This window comes from Leptidea sinapis, chromosome 23 (assembly GCF_905404315.1).
Source record: "Leptidea sinapis chromosome 23, ilLepSina1.1, whole genome shotgun sequence".
NCBI classification, from domain to species: domain Eukaryota; kingdom Metazoa; phylum Arthropoda; class Insecta; order Lepidoptera; family Pieridae; genus Leptidea; species Leptidea sinapis.
Window position 1 is genome coordinate 2,051,574 of NC_066287.1, and position 17,459 is coordinate 2,069,032.

At 35.5% G+C, this 17,459-nt stretch overlaps 1 protein-coding gene across 1 annotated transcript; it reads right to left on the bottom strand.

Moving 5' to 3' along the window:
* Positions 1-978: 978 nt before the first annotated feature.
* Positions 979-16,944, bottom strand: LOC126971391 (macrophage mannose receptor 1-like). The gene is made up of 13 exons (XM_050817701.1): positions 16,831-16,944; positions 16,629-16,734; positions 15,204-15,289; positions 13,002-13,150; positions 12,394-12,526; positions 10,587-10,713; positions 8,892-8,959; positions 6,160-6,286; positions 4,832-4,950; positions 4,444-4,635; positions 3,536-3,672; positions 2,671-2,800; positions 979-1,131 (listed from the first exon to the last, which is right to left on the bottom strand). The coding sequence occupies exons 1-13, from the start codon at positions 16,901-16,903 to the stop codon at positions 1,058-1,060; spliced, it is 1,521 nt and encodes a 506-aa protein (XP_050673658.1). The 5' UTR covers positions 16,904-16,944; the 3' UTR covers positions 979-1,057.
* Positions 16,945-17,459: the final 515 nt, after the last annotated feature.

The following is a 17,459-nucleotide window of genomic DNA, read 5'->3' on the forward strand; positions in this document are numbered from 1 at the left end:
TAGTCGCCTCTTACGACACCCATGGGCCTGGGACTCCCCTATTCTTTTTATGCCCCGTGGAAAGTACAGGGCAAATCTCCATCTATGATCAACAGTTACTTTAGTATCGCGATTTTAATATCGGCAATACAACGTTTTCTGAGTCAGCTAGTATTATAATATATATAATTATAATAATAGCCAAACAAGTTTTAGGGATATTTTTTGCCAGCAGGATTTGGGATATTAAAGAACTGAATTTTAAATCTTGATAATATAAATTTCCTGTTGCATGAAATCTTAGTCTTACGACCAATCTTTCTTTTGCACTAATACTGTCTCGTAGGAGTAGTATCTTGCTTTTGAATAAACGGTGTTACTCTGTGGTGTCACAAGATTTAATAATATGTCAAACGATCTCGAATTCGTATTACAATAAGTCCGCTGGTACTAAAACACTCATTATACCCATGATTGCTAACTTTTCGCGCAGTAATTAATATTCCGTCAGCCATGTCCTCATTTTAATTGATAAACAAAAGACAAAATTAACATCGACACAAATTTGACAATTAATGTTAAATAGTTACTACTAATATTATTATATATAATCAATAAATAATTTAGATAAACAACTAGTTGTTAACTACAACAACTAGAGTGTTTAACACGGCTAAAAGAATCAATTCCTACTCGGACTATAGCCTATAGTCTAAATATCTCGGGAATTCATTCTTTCGACCCTCGGTTAACAATCTACTATTTCACCACACCTGCGCGGAAAGTTCGCTTTTTTGCCGTGTTTTCCGGGAGGAAAGTGGCGCTTTTCGGCCCTCTGAATTTGTTGACAACAAGGAACCAACTTCAACCTGTTACTTTTGTGTTACAGTGATACGGGTGCATCTTAAAATTTCACACTCATATTTTTTTCATAACGTGCCTAAAGAAGTATAACTTCAAAAATATATAGACATAAAACAGCTTTTAGAAATAGCAACTTTATTCAATTAAATTAAGCAATAAAATTTACATTTACACATATAAATATATTATGGTCGTTTATGATTTCATCTGTGTTTTAAGTCTCTTTAGTTGATTCGGTCTCAAATGCTTCATGAATTGTTTCCGTCACTGCCTTAGCTCCCGATTTTTCTGAAAAAATATATAAAATCAGGTTAAGATTAAAAAAAACTGTGTGTATTTATGAATGAACGCAAGATTTTATACTTCTTTGGCCTAACAAAGCAAAAATCCTTAAAATTATTAATTATTCGTCGTGCTATTCTACGCAAACTAAATCTTGCAACGACGGCATTGACAATTAATTATTAAATAACAAATACGGCTGTACGGGCTCGAATCCTTTGCCTATCCTAACCTAATAATGGACGAAGAAAACAAAAAAAAATACCAAATGTCGCAAACGTCAGAATTTTTTAGGAACCAACTTCATCATGTTACTTTTGTGTTAGAGTGATGCGCGCTCATCTTAAAATTTCACTCTCATCATTTTTTCATAACGTGCCTAAAGAATTATAACTTCAATAAATCTGTTTGGCTTTATTTTGAAAAAATCATTTACTATCGAAATCAATAAACAATTTTGATCTACTGTAATTAGTTTTTTTTAATCATCATTCCAATTATAAACGGACTTTTGGTCCACCCTGTATTTCAATCTTATTCTAATTACGCACAGTTTAGAAGCAAAGTAGGAATCTTCCAATATCTCAAAATACATTAGTTGTTAATAACGATGACGCTAATCTACAAAACATGTGTTAAAAAGAGATATTATTAGTGATTCTATAGCATATAGCGTGATATTTACGCCACTTCTAATGAATGTAAATGGAATTAAAGTATAGGCTAGTATTAGTAGTTAGTATTTTTTTATGCAGTCACTGTGATACATTTTATTTACATTTATATATATAAATGTAAATAATAAATATAAAAGTATATATACATATATATGTAAAACAACACTTTGCAATATCCGCGATTACTAGAATTATTATTATTATTTATTGGTGGAAATTAATTTTTATCATATGGTATTATACTCATATACTTGTAGTAGTTTTATTGCACGCTTCTTGCAGTTGTAGTGCAGTGAAATTTAGTCGTCAACTAGCATTGCACTGGGACGACACAGGCAAAGGATTGTTTTTTTTTTATGACATTAAAGGACAAGACGAGCAGGACGTTCAGCTGATGGTAATTGATACGTCCCGATCATTACAATTGCGCTTGTCACCTTGAGACATGAAGATGTTAAGTCTCATTTGCCCATTACTGCTTCACGGCAGAAATAGGCGTCGTTGTAGTACCCATAATCTTGCCGGCCTTCTGTGCAAAGGAGCCTCCCACTGGTATGATGCATTCGAGATGTGGTGTTGGAGATAAATGTTAAGAATACCTTGGACGGAATGCACCAATGCATTGATCATGAACCAGCTCTGAATAAAAACTAGCTTCTCCATTTTATTTAACAACGTATTTTTTTCATTTATGGCCACATGATTTTCAGAGTTTAGGAAATACCGAAGGCAAAAGATCGCGCGGTCGCACTCCAGTAAGATGGACCGACCAAATTAAAGACTCGTCATCATAATTCTCCACGGTTGTAAGAGACGTGCTGTACTGAACCGGTGGAGGCAGATGATTTGATTTGTGGTTTGTACTTACCGACCATACAAACGGAATATTGCGGAGTGTCACACGGAAGTCCATACACCAAACCGTTTAGATGGTCTTGTCTGTCGAGGTTCAGGCATGGACTATCCATTGTAAAGTCTTCCTCCAGCCACGGCGGCATCTGAAGTAAATGGGTAATGGCACAATACAGTAATAGAAAAGTACCCTAACTTCATACTAGAGCGCTTGAATCGACGCACGCACACATACACACGACTTACACGGCCGCTAAGCAATCTTGGGGAGACAAAACTATTGAGTGCCACGCCGTATACCGCGCCGTTCGCGTCATCAATCTTTTTGCATGTACCAATCCTAGCGCCATGATGTAGGTATAAATTTCAAGGAGACCGCTGAGTAACGCTTCCGTTCTTTACTTGTATTGTGGCAAAGGGTTCATATATTAGCTCAAATAGAATACAAAGGTTTTGGACGCCATTGTCTGTTTGAAATTACATTGATTTGACAATTATAATGAGACATGACCATGACTCCAAATCATAAGTTTCTGATAATATTAATCAAGTTGTAGTAAAAACAGTAGAATTCTACTAATTTTAAGTTAAATTCAATTATTCCGTTGTTGGGTCTACACAGTGCAATACTTTAACTTTAATTAGATAAACTAACTCTAATTAAAATAGTTCAAAGTCAATGGACGTCACAGATCATAATACATATTATTATCTGTCTCGACAACCCCGCTCTTGACCTTCAAAACAGAGTATACATACCCTCTCTTGCGTGTAATTGGGCAGCGTTGGTCTTACCACCAATTCTTCAATGTAATCATCACTGTATTCATATACACATCAGAAAAAAGAGCATATATATTTTAGTAAAACTTATTCCTTACGTATAGTCCAGGAAAGTCTCCTTTAGGATCAGGTACACGTTTAGAAGTGGCCGGGTTCCACCAGGAATAGGCAGTTACATCACTCACAGGGTCTTTCGTCATGTTCAGATGGCCAGATATCCAAATATGTTCCACGGCTGAAACGGAACATAAACATTAACTAATAATGACAATTTGTACAGTGATAGATCAATCCGGTTGTTGTTAACGCTCCTTTAAATTGGAAATAAATTATACAAATTAAATTTGAAAACAAAATTTATGAACTCTCTCGTTCCGTGCGAGCGCTCTTCCACTGAGCCAACCGTTCGAGTCACGTTTCGTTGATAAATCTTGTATGTCTTGTTCAACTCTCAGGTTTGGGGCTTCATCTACAGGATCTACATTTGCATATTAGGAAATTGACTTGAGATGTCGCCCTTTCAAATCTAAACAATATATTATATTAAGAGTTGAACAAGACATACCAGATTTATCATTTGAACGGTTGGCTCAGTGGAAGAGCGCTGAGAGAGCATATTGTTTGGAAATAAATCGTTAAACTTTATGTTTTTCACTTCATCACATGATCATTTATTTATTGACGACATGTGTTGGTCGACTCATCTTCTGTTATAACACGGCCACATTATCTCTTTGGAACGTAAAGCCCCCTCCCGTTTCCCTTTCACCTCCGTGCCGCCGTCCTGTTGCGTCAGTACGGTTTGCAGTTTCAGTTTGCATAGCACAGGCTATGTCTAGTTTGGAACAAAATATTTCGTGTAAAAGTGTGTCAATATTATTATTATATTACTACTTTTTTCTACAAGATTAGGTAGGTCATTTATGTAAATTAGGAAGAGGAACGGTCCAAGAATAGACCCCTGTGGAGGCCCTAACTTGCAATCCTTACTTTACTTAAAACTCACGTTCGTCCTTATTTTCTCCCATTACAAGAAGCAGCTGTATCAGCACATCATTGTTATCAACACTGGCAAGCGTGCCGTTCATTCTTTGACAGTTCTCGAATGCGTGTTGCCAGTAGAGAAGCTGTCTGACCAAAATATAGTAGAAGTTATCGTCACTTGCTGGTGGTAATGTAGACCGAAGAGCTGTAATACCTGAGAAAAAGACATAAGAAAAAAGGATTAAGCAACTAAAAAAACTTAACATTTTTGTTTAACTTGACACCAACTTAAAATGTAAAGAAATTTGGTGAAATATTTGCATGCATAAGTATAATTGTATATGAATGATATAAACGTTAACTTTTAGCCATATTAATAAATAAAGCATATTAATTTATACAGCTCATACCTGTCGCTTGGTAACATATGAACTGCATCTTCCTTTCACATCTAGCTTCCATAAATACGGGTGAATGGGTGGCATGTCGGTCCAGTTGGAGGCAGCCATTTTGTTTTATGGTGTTGTGCCTGAAGAGTAATCAATTTGATTTTAGTCCAGATACATATGTCGTAGTCAAGAACGTCGAGCAGAAGGCTTTGTGAAGTGCACCTACCTACCATTACGAATGCAACGTTTCTTTCTATTGTTGGACAACTTCGTGCGCGACCGTCCCACGGGGTGACAGACGGGGACGGGGTAATAAGATGTCGGCGTGTTGCGGGTGGTGTTGCGGGGAAGGGCAACGTGTAAGACGGCCTTAACCCGTTCTGTGTATTTAAGGCCTATCGCAGACAATAGATTATCCGTGACGCACTGTCTGACACAGAAAGTGCGCTAAAAATTATAACGTTCACGTTTACACGCGCTAACGCAAACTACGCTCACTTTAGTCTGTAGTCTGCACTTGCTAGCTATTGACGTATATTACGGCATCGATGTATAGATGTTGATTTAAGATAAAGAAAACTGACCAGCACTGTATGACACATCTTTGGCAGATTATCATGACAGAAATTTAAAAACAAAATTGTGGGATGAAGTGTGCAAATTTATTTCGATATATTTTTGAACTGAATATGGAACAGTCCGTTTAATAATAGTTTTGAAAGAATAGGATGAACCCAAAATTCTCTATTTCTTCTTCTTTTTTATATCTCAAGTACGAAATAATACACCGTAATCTCTGTACTTCCATTGCGTGTACATCCCTTCAGTTCTGTCGACAAAATGACCGAAACTGTACATCGTGTCAGGGCACTCGGTGTGGGACGCGACTTGCGTCGACACTCGTCGACCTTCTGATGTCCAAGTTACGTCAGTTAGTGTTGCTGCTTCGACTGCCGAAGACAGCAAACGTTGCAAGTATGTCGGTCTCAGTGAGTCTTACGTCTTTGCGCCGTTTGGTGTAGAGACAGACAACGCATGAGAACAGGTCAGGTTTATTATTTTAGTGTGCATGATAGCTACGTCTTACACTCACGATACGTATGTACTTTGTTTTAGTGTATATTTTTTGACGTGTTCACAGCTGTCACAGTGCATTTAGATTCTAGAGTATTCTTATTATTATTATTATATTCTATTCATTCTATTCTATAAATGATCTAAGAGTAAACATTAGTTTTGTATCATGGTTTGTGGTTTTGTAGAATAGGGATTAGAAAAAGTGTATATTATATTTCAAAGACTGGACATAATTGTGTTCAAACTTTATTACAATATTTTATCATATATACCTCATGGGCGGCCATACTGCGTTCCGAACATCGATGTAAGGTGTAGACGCAAAAATGCTGAGTCCTGTATCAATCCATGTCCATCTACCTAAAGCTCCTTTCGCACCCACCCAAGCACTTTCAATACCTGAGTGAAGGAAAAAAATATTTATTCATTAAGATCTAAATATCACATATAATATCAATATCAAATTTTACAGTGTTTCGTTCCTGAATTATTCCACTATACTATCATAAACTAAATTAAATTAAGACTTTTTTAAGACGAATTCTAAAAAGTTCTCCACGTAAATACTAAATATGTTGTTGGTAATAAATAATAATAATAATCGTAATATTATAGCCTTTATTCGGGTCGTAACTTACTAATAATACTCTAAAAGAATCATAAAAATTTAGAAACAAAATAAATTGTTCTAGTAGTTGTTTTTTTTTTTTTAATTTTTGGATCTGTTTGCCAATCGGCAAAGGCCTCCTCGATTTTCATTCGTGTCTTTCTTAGGCTACTATGTTTCACGTCACTCCTGCCACTTCTCTGATATCATCATCCCATCTTTTCTGGGGTCTGCCTCATTTCTTTTTCCCTTCCCTGGGAATACTTCTCGAATCTTGTCACTTTCTTACTCCATTTGTCATGTCCTATTACCATGTGCCCAGCCTATCTCCTTTTGAGTCTTCTAATTTTGAATTTCTACATCAACGGCTTTTGTTTTACTTCTAATGACATGATTTTTTAGTCTGTCTGATCTCTTCACGTTGAGCATATTTCTCCGTAACACATTGGTAAGTTGCGAGTTTACTAGACTTTTCATGAGTTAAAGTTTCGTCTTTCATAACCTCTCTCAAACTCCAATATCTTCTCCAGCTGTTCGTAATTCTTCTCTTTACTTCCTCGCGCATAGGTTCTTTTTGAGTTATGAGCTGTTCCGTTTTCATCAGCATAGTTGATTTCAGTGTTTCTTAGTTTATCATGTCTTTGTTTCCATTTGTCATTATTCTATTATCTGGGTTGACTTTTAACTCTACTTTCTCACGTTAAGTCTTTAGTCTTAGTAGTTATATCATCAGATTGATTAGTGAATAGGACTATGTCCTCAGCGAATTTCAGATGCGTCAATGATTCGCCATCTATATTGATTCCGAAATTTTCCCAATTGATTCACATAAAAATTTATTCTATAACAGTTGAAAATATTTTTGGAGATGATGGATCTCCTTTTCCTACTTTGAATGGATGACCTCTCTTTTATAGTTGTATTTTGGCTGCACACTGACTGTATGCACTCTTTATTAATCGAATGTATGTATTATATAATATAATATAATCCCTTGTTCTGCTAATGATTCCCATATATTTATGTGTAGTAAGGAGTCAAATGCTTTACTGTAGTCGACGAATGTGATATAGGTCCATCACAGAGTAGTCCTTACGAAATCCAGCCATCCTCCTCGGTTTAATGTTAGTCCTCTCAATACGTTTTAAAATGATCTTAGCGAAGATTTTGTAAATATTTAACATAAAGCTGATAGGGCGTTAGTTTCCAATTTCGTCTTTATCTCCTTTTTTTATAGAGCAGGATAATTTTGGAATCTGTCCATATCTGAGATATTATTTTAGTGTTTAAGATAGTGTTAAACAATTTTGTAAGTACAGGTATTAAAACTTCCTTGTAGTGTCTCAGGAATTCCTTACTTATGCCATCAGGACCCGGTGTTTTATCTACCCTTTGGGTGACTATAGCTGTCTCGAATTCAGCTTGAAGAATGCTAGGAATGCTTGAGGTAACCACTGTTCTATTGGTTACCTCACTTTGTTTCCACATTTTGTTGAGTTAGTTTTGTAAAATTTCTTGTAATAAGATGTTGCAATTCACAATACGTCTCTTCTACGGTGGTTCCATTTTCCACTGTCATCTTTCATGATCCAATCTTTTGAATTCTTCAATTCTTTGTATTATTCTTTGACTCCACCGTTTTACTTATATACGTGTTTATGATTCCATTCTATTTTGTTTCCTATCCTTCCTTATACTATCTTTAATTTCTTTATAAATCTTGGTTAAATGTTCTGTTCTGTCTTGTGTATATTTGGCATTGATTAAGTGATTTCTCTCTTCTAGTAGTCTTGTGGTATTTGTTGTTAGCCATTTTCTTGGTTCATTTTGGTATTTGCAATTTATTAATGAAATTAATTGATGCAATTAATTGATGCAATTAATTGATGCAACTAATTGATGCAATTAATTCATGCAATTAAGGGATACAATTAATTGTATCTTCGTTTTTTTAATGATGTTTTCAATCCAATTGTATTTTTCCTGCGCACCCATCTCCTTTATGTTAGTTTGAAAGTCTATGAATTTGTCACTTAGAGTATTAGTTATTTGTTCTTACTGATGTTTCCCGAGCTTTACATTTTCTGGGCCTCGCCTTGGTCTTGACTTTTTTTGGATGATTTGCTATCAGTTCTTTTCTAATTAGTCTATAATTACTGTTCAATTTGTTTACCACGTAAAAGATAGAGAAGTGGCCATATTGCTGGTGGTATAAATCAACTAACTAAAATTGTTATCCAAATAAAAACCGATTGGAAATTTGCATACAATACTAATAAACAATGTTACTGGTAAACAATAAATTTTCACCATAACATTTTGAAGTTGCTGGCAATTTAAACATAAAATTATGACATTAAATATTTGGTATATTGTATACCTAAATTTATTACTTACTCGGTCTAGACTTCAGCATTGTCAAGCCCAACTTCTTCAAACACTTGGCGGTAGCTATATTTGCCAATCTGAAAGATAAAAACCTTCGATCAAATATTATGCACTAGATTGTAAATAGCAAAACTTAAAAACGCCAAGGGGATTAGGTGCACAAAAAAATGTGTGGCCCAGCCCTATTTATGTTTAGTATGGTCGCTCAGCAGCCAACCTACGGATATCTTAACGCCTTAAAAAAATAAGAAATTGAATAAAATTAACTAAGTATGTTCAATATATCGTTGTCTTTCAACGCATACATTACTATCTGCAGCTAATGTAGGTTTGACAACGAAATAATATTCATTTATAATTACGATTACATACCTAATTATATTATAGAAAAAACTGAGCTATTTTTATAAGACGACCTTACACTGTGTACAGTTTTAGGTGAAGAAGAGAACCCTAATGTCGTCAGAAGAGGTAAGAGTCACGCGATAGAAAGAGAGGCAACTTCTAGGTGGATAAAAATAAAGGTTAATAGGGCTGTGCGATCTAAATTGCTCCTTATTGCATGGCTGCAATAGTACAAGTACAAATTCAAATTCAAATATTTTTATTCAAAATAGGATGTGACATCACCTATTGAAAGTCAAAAAAACTACCACCTATTCCAAAATGAATGCCTGAGACCTGAAAAGAATGGGCGCAACAAACTCAGCGGGCTTTTTTTTTTCATCGAATGAATATGTTTACAAAGTAATATTGTACAATTAAACTTATTATTTGTGGTATCATTAAGAAAGTAATTTATGCTATAGTAACCGTTACCACATAAACATTTTTTAACAATTCTTTTGAATAACGTAATACTTTTGTTTTGAACATTTTCTGGGATCTTGTTGTAAAAGCATATACATCGCCCCACAAAAGTCTTACTAACTCGACTTAGCCGAGTAGTCGGCATCATCAGTTTATGTCTGTTCCTGGTGTTAACATAATGGTTATGACAGTTTCTGGCAAATTCATTTATGTGCCCATTAACATACATTACATTATCAAGAATATATTGAGAAGCAACAGAACAACAGAAGTACTTGTACTATGTACATATTCTTTGCTTTAAGTATAATAAAATAATTGGTGTAACCGAACAAGGTGTTGGTCATTCTGGGCCACAGGCCCATACATTTTTGGCCATCTGCTCTGGTTAAGAAAGACAATAACAAAGGCACAGAATAAAGAGTAATAAGTAGTACTAAGAGTTATGGAATAATTCCGTCAGGCGTTCACACTGCTTGAATGTTGTAGCCAAACTAAACTCTAAAGTAAGGTATACGGATTGCAGTACAGTATCCCCCCCCCCCTCCCGCTATCCGCACGCCTCGCCTTGCACGCCTATAGTGTAGTGCTGTGCCGTAGTCGTCGCTTACCGTGGTATCGCGTTAATACTAAAGCTGCAAACCTGTGTTATTTTTCTATTTTAATAATGACTATTCTGACTCCATCAGATTCCAGAATATTTCCGTGTGTTAAAGAAAGGCAGAACAGAAATTTGATATTTAATTCTTAGGTTAAAATTGTAAACTAAAAACATTGTTTAAATTTATCGACACACGATTATGGGCATCAAATATAATTTGGTCACAGCACTATCGCATTCCTTCACTCTGCATTCAACTCGCACGTTATATCTGTATGTATATCGATGCTTACGTCATTTTGTTCAAGACGCAGTAAGCGGCAGCTTGGTGCCAATCAAGGCGTCCATCGAAAACGTGATATAAGCCGCTACGGCACCGTACACTTCTTAGCTCTTGCACGCGAACTTCAATGTGAGCATCTGTATGAAAAGTAAATGGTTTTAAATAGTTTCGTTTCCTGTTTAAAAGAGGGTTAGAGTATTTCTTAGTCTTTATTAGTCTATCCTCGGTCATCACACTGAGTTGCTCGAACTCAAATCAAACCAAAATCACTTTAAAAGGCATTTATTTTCCCAAAATTGATTCCTTTAGAATTCTTTTTGATGTCATTTCTAATAACTACTAGATACTACTACCGCTTCGGAAACAAATGGCGCTCTGAGAAAGAAGAAGCGGCGCAAGAAACTCTCCCAGCATTCTTTTTTTGCGCTCTTTTCAATAAAAATATACAATATTGTACAGTCATTCAACTCACTATAAAATAATAACAATCTAGACCCAGTTTATTCATGTAGATCAAGGAAATAACACTTATCAATATCAAAAGTTTTCCTTTTTTTTACATTTACCACCACTCCGTAAAAGGTTGAGGCTTCATCGTTTTACAAATCATTACAATTACAATACTTGTAAAGTGATGCAACAAAATTACTCAAACGTCAAATACTCAATGCTCTACACGAGTAAATCAAAAAGGCAAATGTAAATTAATACAAAAGAAGAGTTATTGAGTACAGTATTTGCATCAATCCACAGACACCGGAAATAAAGGTATTTTGCGAGCATTTCATTAGCGATTATAAAAAATTATAATATCTACTATAATTTTAAGAACATGAAGCAGAGTTTCTAGTAACAGGATCATCCTGCCACTTTAATCCATGGATTGCAATACTACCCGCAAATTGCTAATGTGTTCAGACGCGATCTTACAATGGATTTGTAAGTAGCGACTTTATTAGATCAGCTATTAAATCGCTAGCGATTTTGAATTATAAAATTACCTATTTTTATTGTTATTGATACAATGACGTAAAATAAAGAACTAGACTCTCAATCGGTAAAAGTCCGAGGGGCGTTGTATATTTAATAACATATACATACGGATTACATTAAAACATTCATTCAAATTCATTCAAACATTCATTCTGCATTTTGAATACGGACAAATGGCCGTTGTGGCAGTAAAGTTCTCGAATGGTAACCACGTACAAGAAGACGCAGTGTTGGTAGGCCCCCCACAAGATGGACCGACGATCTGGTCAAGATCGCCGGAATACTTTGGATGAGGGCAGCGCAGGACCGATCGTCGTGGAAATCTTTGGGGGAGGCCTGTGTCCAGCAGTGGACGTCTTCCGGCTGAAGATAATGATGATTCATTCAAATTGACATCTTATTTCGTGGCAGTAATGTTCAAAGTCTATTAAGAATACATTATTCGTAGCAGAATACGTAAAAAGCTCTTACGTGACCACGAGACAAAACCATTTTGTTTTAGCAATCGAAATGTAATTATTTAGCAAAATTATTAAAAACGTCAAGTTTGTTACTCAATTTTGTTATTATATCTGGAATACGCCACTCTCATCTTTTTGAACACTGAACACTTTGTCATTGCGTGGCGTTGTATTCAAAGCGCGGTCGAAACAAAACTGAACGAAAACTCCGCCTAATAGAAGAGTAGGCAGAGTTTTGCTTCAGATAATTATGGAGCGAGATTATGATTCTGGTTGTTTATTGCACTTCGACGTATTGTTAGTTTATTTTTGTTGCTCTAAAAAAATCCAGTTACAAGTAGGGTACAAAAAATTACTACGTACCTTTCTCACAGACGAATGGCCGATCAAGATGGCAGGGAAGATCCAAGAAGACTGGTTTGTCATGGTTGACCCTTTCCACAGCTACACAATCCGCTCCACCTTCGTTCACGGGGATGTGTGTTCGATTCAACCACTGGTAAATATGAATTTACACATATTCTTCGGCCTTTACTTATGAAAATATGGGATGAGACAAGCAGGATGTTCAGCTGATGGTAATTGATACGCCCTGCCCATTACAATGCAGTGCCGCTTAAGATTCTTGAAAACCCCAAAAATTCTGAGCGGCATTACAATTGCGCTCGTCACCTTGAGACATAAGATGTTAAGTCTCATTTGCCCAGTAATTTCTGTAGCTACGGCGCCCTTCAGACCGAAACACAGTAATGTTTTCACATTATTGCTTCACGGCAGAAATAGGCGCCTTTGTGGTACCAATAATCTAGCCGGCACCCTGTGCCTCCCACTGATTAAACTTATTTTACAAACAGTCTGCCAAAAATAACCCGATTGACGTTTATTACCATTGTTTCCACCACGTAGATCGGTACTTAGAAGTTTTTGAGGTGATAAAATATCGTATAATAGATGTCATTTTGATACGATACCATTGGATAATGTTTGAAGTTAATGGTCTGGTCTTCATTGTTCAGAACATCGGCAGCCGTTCTTCTGAGCTCAACGCTGTTGCTCCAGCGATATCCCTCAGGGTCGTCAGCAGAGTCTCGTCTTGCACCAACCCACACCGATTCGATAGCTAGAACATCAGTTTATTGGTATTTGGAAAGGATATTTTTTCATGGAAAAGGTGGACAAACGAGCGTTCGTTTCGTCTAGTGTTGAGTGATCACCGCCGCATTCTTTTGCAGCACCGCTTGCAGGCTTTTAAAGAAGGTGTACATTCTTTTTTTGATTGTACCTATCTCGTATCGTCCTGGAAACACCGCACAGGGAAGCTCATTCAACAGCTTTGTAGTACGTGGAAGAAAGCTCCTTGAAAGCAGCACTTTTGAGGAATGCCACACATCCAGATGGTGGGGATGATATCCTTATTTGTTGCGTGTCGTACGAAGGTTGAATTTGGCGGCAGGAATCATGTAAATCAGCTCTTTGGAACACTCCCTGTGATACATGAGATAGACACACAATGAAGCGACGGCTCTACGCAACGCCAGATGATCGTTTCGCAGAGCACTGGTTTCCCGAAAAGTCGAGCTGCTCTGCGTTGCTCGTGGTCAAATGGTTCGAGCTGATACTGGGGTGCGCCAGACCAGAGATTACAGCAATACTCTATATGTGGCCGGGCCTGCGCTTTGTAGAGCGCTAGAATGTGGGCCGTCTTGAAGCATTGCCGTGATCTATTTATTACGCCCAGCTTCTTCGAATTTTATGTTTTATTTATGACACTAGCTAGTTAATTGAACAAGGGTAAAGTTCTTTATAATATTTCTTTTTAATATATGAATAATATGTAATATAAATATTGGTAGGTATATAAAGAGGGACAAAATTATTTAGGTTTAATTTATGTGCATGAAAAATTTATAAAGATCTATTTTATTTAGATTTTAGATTTATTTTATAATTAAAGACCTAGTATTATTGAGTAATTGTGAATATTCTGAGAACAAATTAATTTATAATAGAAGGGTTTGAAGGAAGCTTCGGGTTTTAGGCGGTAATTCGCTCATATTACTAAATAAACGCGTGAACTTATTTTTCTAGAGAATTTGTGTTTGATAAGGCTGTAATCTCGTCTCTAATTCGTCTCCTCAGATGACCATGTGAATAGGGGTTTTCAGAGGTTTAGAGGTAAAAAGATGTATCGACGTCGTCGCACCTCGAGGGGACGAGATGATAACGAAAAGCCATATAAGTTAACTGTTTAATCTTTTTAACAGTGTATTCTGTAGAACTAGAGACTATTAGCCAATTCTTTGTAATTTGGACTTCAGAGTAATGCGAAGAAAAATTTCACCGTTTTTATCACCTCTCCGTTTAACGAAATATTTGCATTGACATTTTTGACATTTGGCGCTGTAAATTTGACATAATGTTTAGTTTTATGACTATTTGACCCATATAGCACAGTAGCTACTGACCCTACCTACTGAGCTAGAGGTCTTGGGTTCGAATCCCGGTAGGTGCAAAAATTTGTATGATGAAAATGGATGTATGTTTCCGAGTCATGGATGTTTATACGTATTTATGTATGTTTAAGTAAGTATATTTGTGTAAAAATGTGTCAATATTATTATTATTATACTATTTGGTAGTTTTTTTCCTTCAAGGTTAGTTAGATCATTATCTAAATTATTAAGATGAACGGTCCAAGAATAGACCCTTGTGGTATCCCCAAACCGAGAAGAGTCCCAGGAGACCTGCCATTCACATCGACCGTCGAGTTATTATTCTATCCTATCTTTTATTCTATCTTTTATCACCTGGAGTGAAATTACGAGAGATGCTCAGGAGCGATCGCGATGGAGATGTACTGTGGATGCCCTCTGCCCTAGCTAAGGGCTACAGGAATTTAATGAAATAATGGAATCTTTTATTTAAATATAAGATCAGAAGATCGAGCGCAGATCCCTTAATACCGTAGTGACATTACTGCTTTGATCCTTTTATACCATAGTGACATTTGCTGATCAGCGTTGAATGTTCAAGACAATCGAAAGACTTAGATAAATCATAGAAGATACCAAGTGCATTCTATAACTCCTCGTTGTTACGTCAGCAAGATGGCGGATATAGAATACTATTAATATTATATTGTACTATTAATACTTAATACGAAAAGGACTCACAGAACTGCAACTCTGAAAGAGCCTCAGCCAGAAATTCTGCTTTATCTTTGGTGTCAATGGTTGCTAAGGATCCGTTGTGATGCCCTCTGTAACATAAAAATAATATATTGATTATTTGCTGACAATTTCTTATTTTTAAGTGATATCCCTCTATTCTGGGATTAAATATCTCTAATAGAGTTACTTGCGCTTGATCTTCTCAGTTATAACCACAGAACAGGTAAAAGACATAAAATCTCTTTAAACTGTTCTGTGGTTATAACGAATAATATTTTCGAATGGGTTTTGACGTTCAAAAAGTGATTTAAAATTAAAAAAATTTAAAGCGGAATATTCCGTTTAAATTAGTGAATCGGAAAAAGAAGAGCTCGTGAGAAGAACATAATATAAGAAACTCTACGGTCCCTCTTCTTAATCATGTTCAATGTTAAATGCGATTTAAATCTATACTAATAAATGGAGAGCCATGACATGACTGCGACATGAGAATATATTAGATTAAGATAGATGCAGCGTATTTCGGAGAAGGATTTAGTATATGATATATTGATAACTAAACCGGAACCTATATTTTTTTGACTTTGAAATACCGATATATATTTGCAATACAAATAATTCAGTCAATGACATATTTTCATAACATAATATTATGTCAACTCATACAATGAGCGGTCGCGGGGTACTTAATTTTTATAGCGAAAAGGCCAGCCATATATATTTCTTTTGTGCGTCTGTTTGTATTTCTTGTAACTGAACTCCTCCTAAACGGCGGGACCTATTTTAATGACACTTTCTATGTGTCTTCAGGTAGATTCGAAAATGGTTTAGATTCACAATTGAACTACTTCCTAAACGGCTGAAACGGATGATTTTTATGTGTGTTCCAGTGAATTTGAGATTGGTTTAGACTCTCAATTAAGTCCATATAATATAATTCTCCTGCTCATGTGTATGTTAGTGAACTGTTCCTAACGACTAGACCGATTTTTTCAAATTTAAGACGTGTGTCGGATCCACTACTGTCAAATATTTCATAAAAATTAATAAATTATAGATTGTGTAAATATAAATTATCGTATATATTGGATGTATTAATAATGCAAGAGTTAAAACTATTCGGAGTTGGGGCTAAGGACAACATATTTTTCTACTTCTGTCACATTTAAGCTTAGATCATTTATACGTCTAGATATACTGTGACAGCTGTGAAAACGTCGAAAAATATTGAGGTTGACAGTTAACCTCTATTTTGAGCAATGCACGCACACTAATTTGTCTTAGATATCAGATCTACAAATAGCGAGTGTAAGACGTAGCTTGTCGCGCACACTTAAATAATAAATCTGACCTGTTTTCATCGGTTGCCTAGCAATAGGCTCTATCTAGACGTATAAATGATGTAAGCCTGGGTTACTATTTTCTTACCTGCATATTATCTTCGCATTTTCCCAGTTAACTGGTAAATTTTGCATGATATACTCCTTTTCATTGAAATAATAACTTTCCCAACGATCTGATGTGGCATGAGGAACTGTTTAAACAATAACAACAAAAAAAAAAATTAAATCTATTGTTAAATTCGAAACATAATTTTACACTTTTCAAAGAATAACTAAAAACTCCTTACTTCTATATTGCTCATGATAACTGGCCAATGCCACCTCACTAATGCATAAAATTAAAAAAATAAAATCAACCATTTTAGCGTGTTGATTCTAAGAACTCCCTTGATCGATAGTGACGAGTCATTTGAAACTTAAATAATTAAGTTCTGTAGCAATACTACTGTCTACGATTAGAAATTGTTATTCGCCAGAGACCATTGTGTGAAATATGTTATGATAACATATTTTATAATCAAGTATTGTTAACATATATCCCACATGTTAGAGAAAAATATACCCCGGAACTGAAGGTTATTAATTATGTCACCGGCAGCGGCTGTTTTCCAGATAAGATTCAGTTTAGATAAGCGTCCATCCACAAATCCATGTGTAAACTCATATTTTTTTTTTTATAAATTTATTTAATCATAAATATATGCACAGTTGGTACTTAAATTTTACATCTCGCTAAACTGTTGCAACAGTTTGTTGGCGAGTTTACGCTCTTAGACAATATTATACTATTGTGCATCTATAATAAATTATACCTAATTTGTTCGTTATATTATACACTATTACTAATACACATATAACATTACACACATATCATTACTTAGTTATCAATTCATAATATTCCTAAAAACATATTAAA

What these genes read in the sequence shown, in the direction of transcription:
- LOC126971391 (XM_050817701.1), bottom strand. Translation starts at nt 16,903, where the DNA reads ATGGTTGATTTTATTTTTTTAATTTTATGCATTAGTGAGGTGGCATTG. An exon ending in AATGCGAAGATAATATGCAG is followed by an intron (nt 15,290 to 16,628) that starts GTAAGAAAATAG and finishes TTTATGTTACAG; the next exon opens with AGGGCATCACAACGGATCCT. An exon ending in ACTTCAAACATTATCCAATG is followed by an intron (nt 12,527 to 13,001) that starts GTATCGTATCAA and finishes CATATTTACCAG; the next exon opens with TGGTTGAATCGAACACACAT.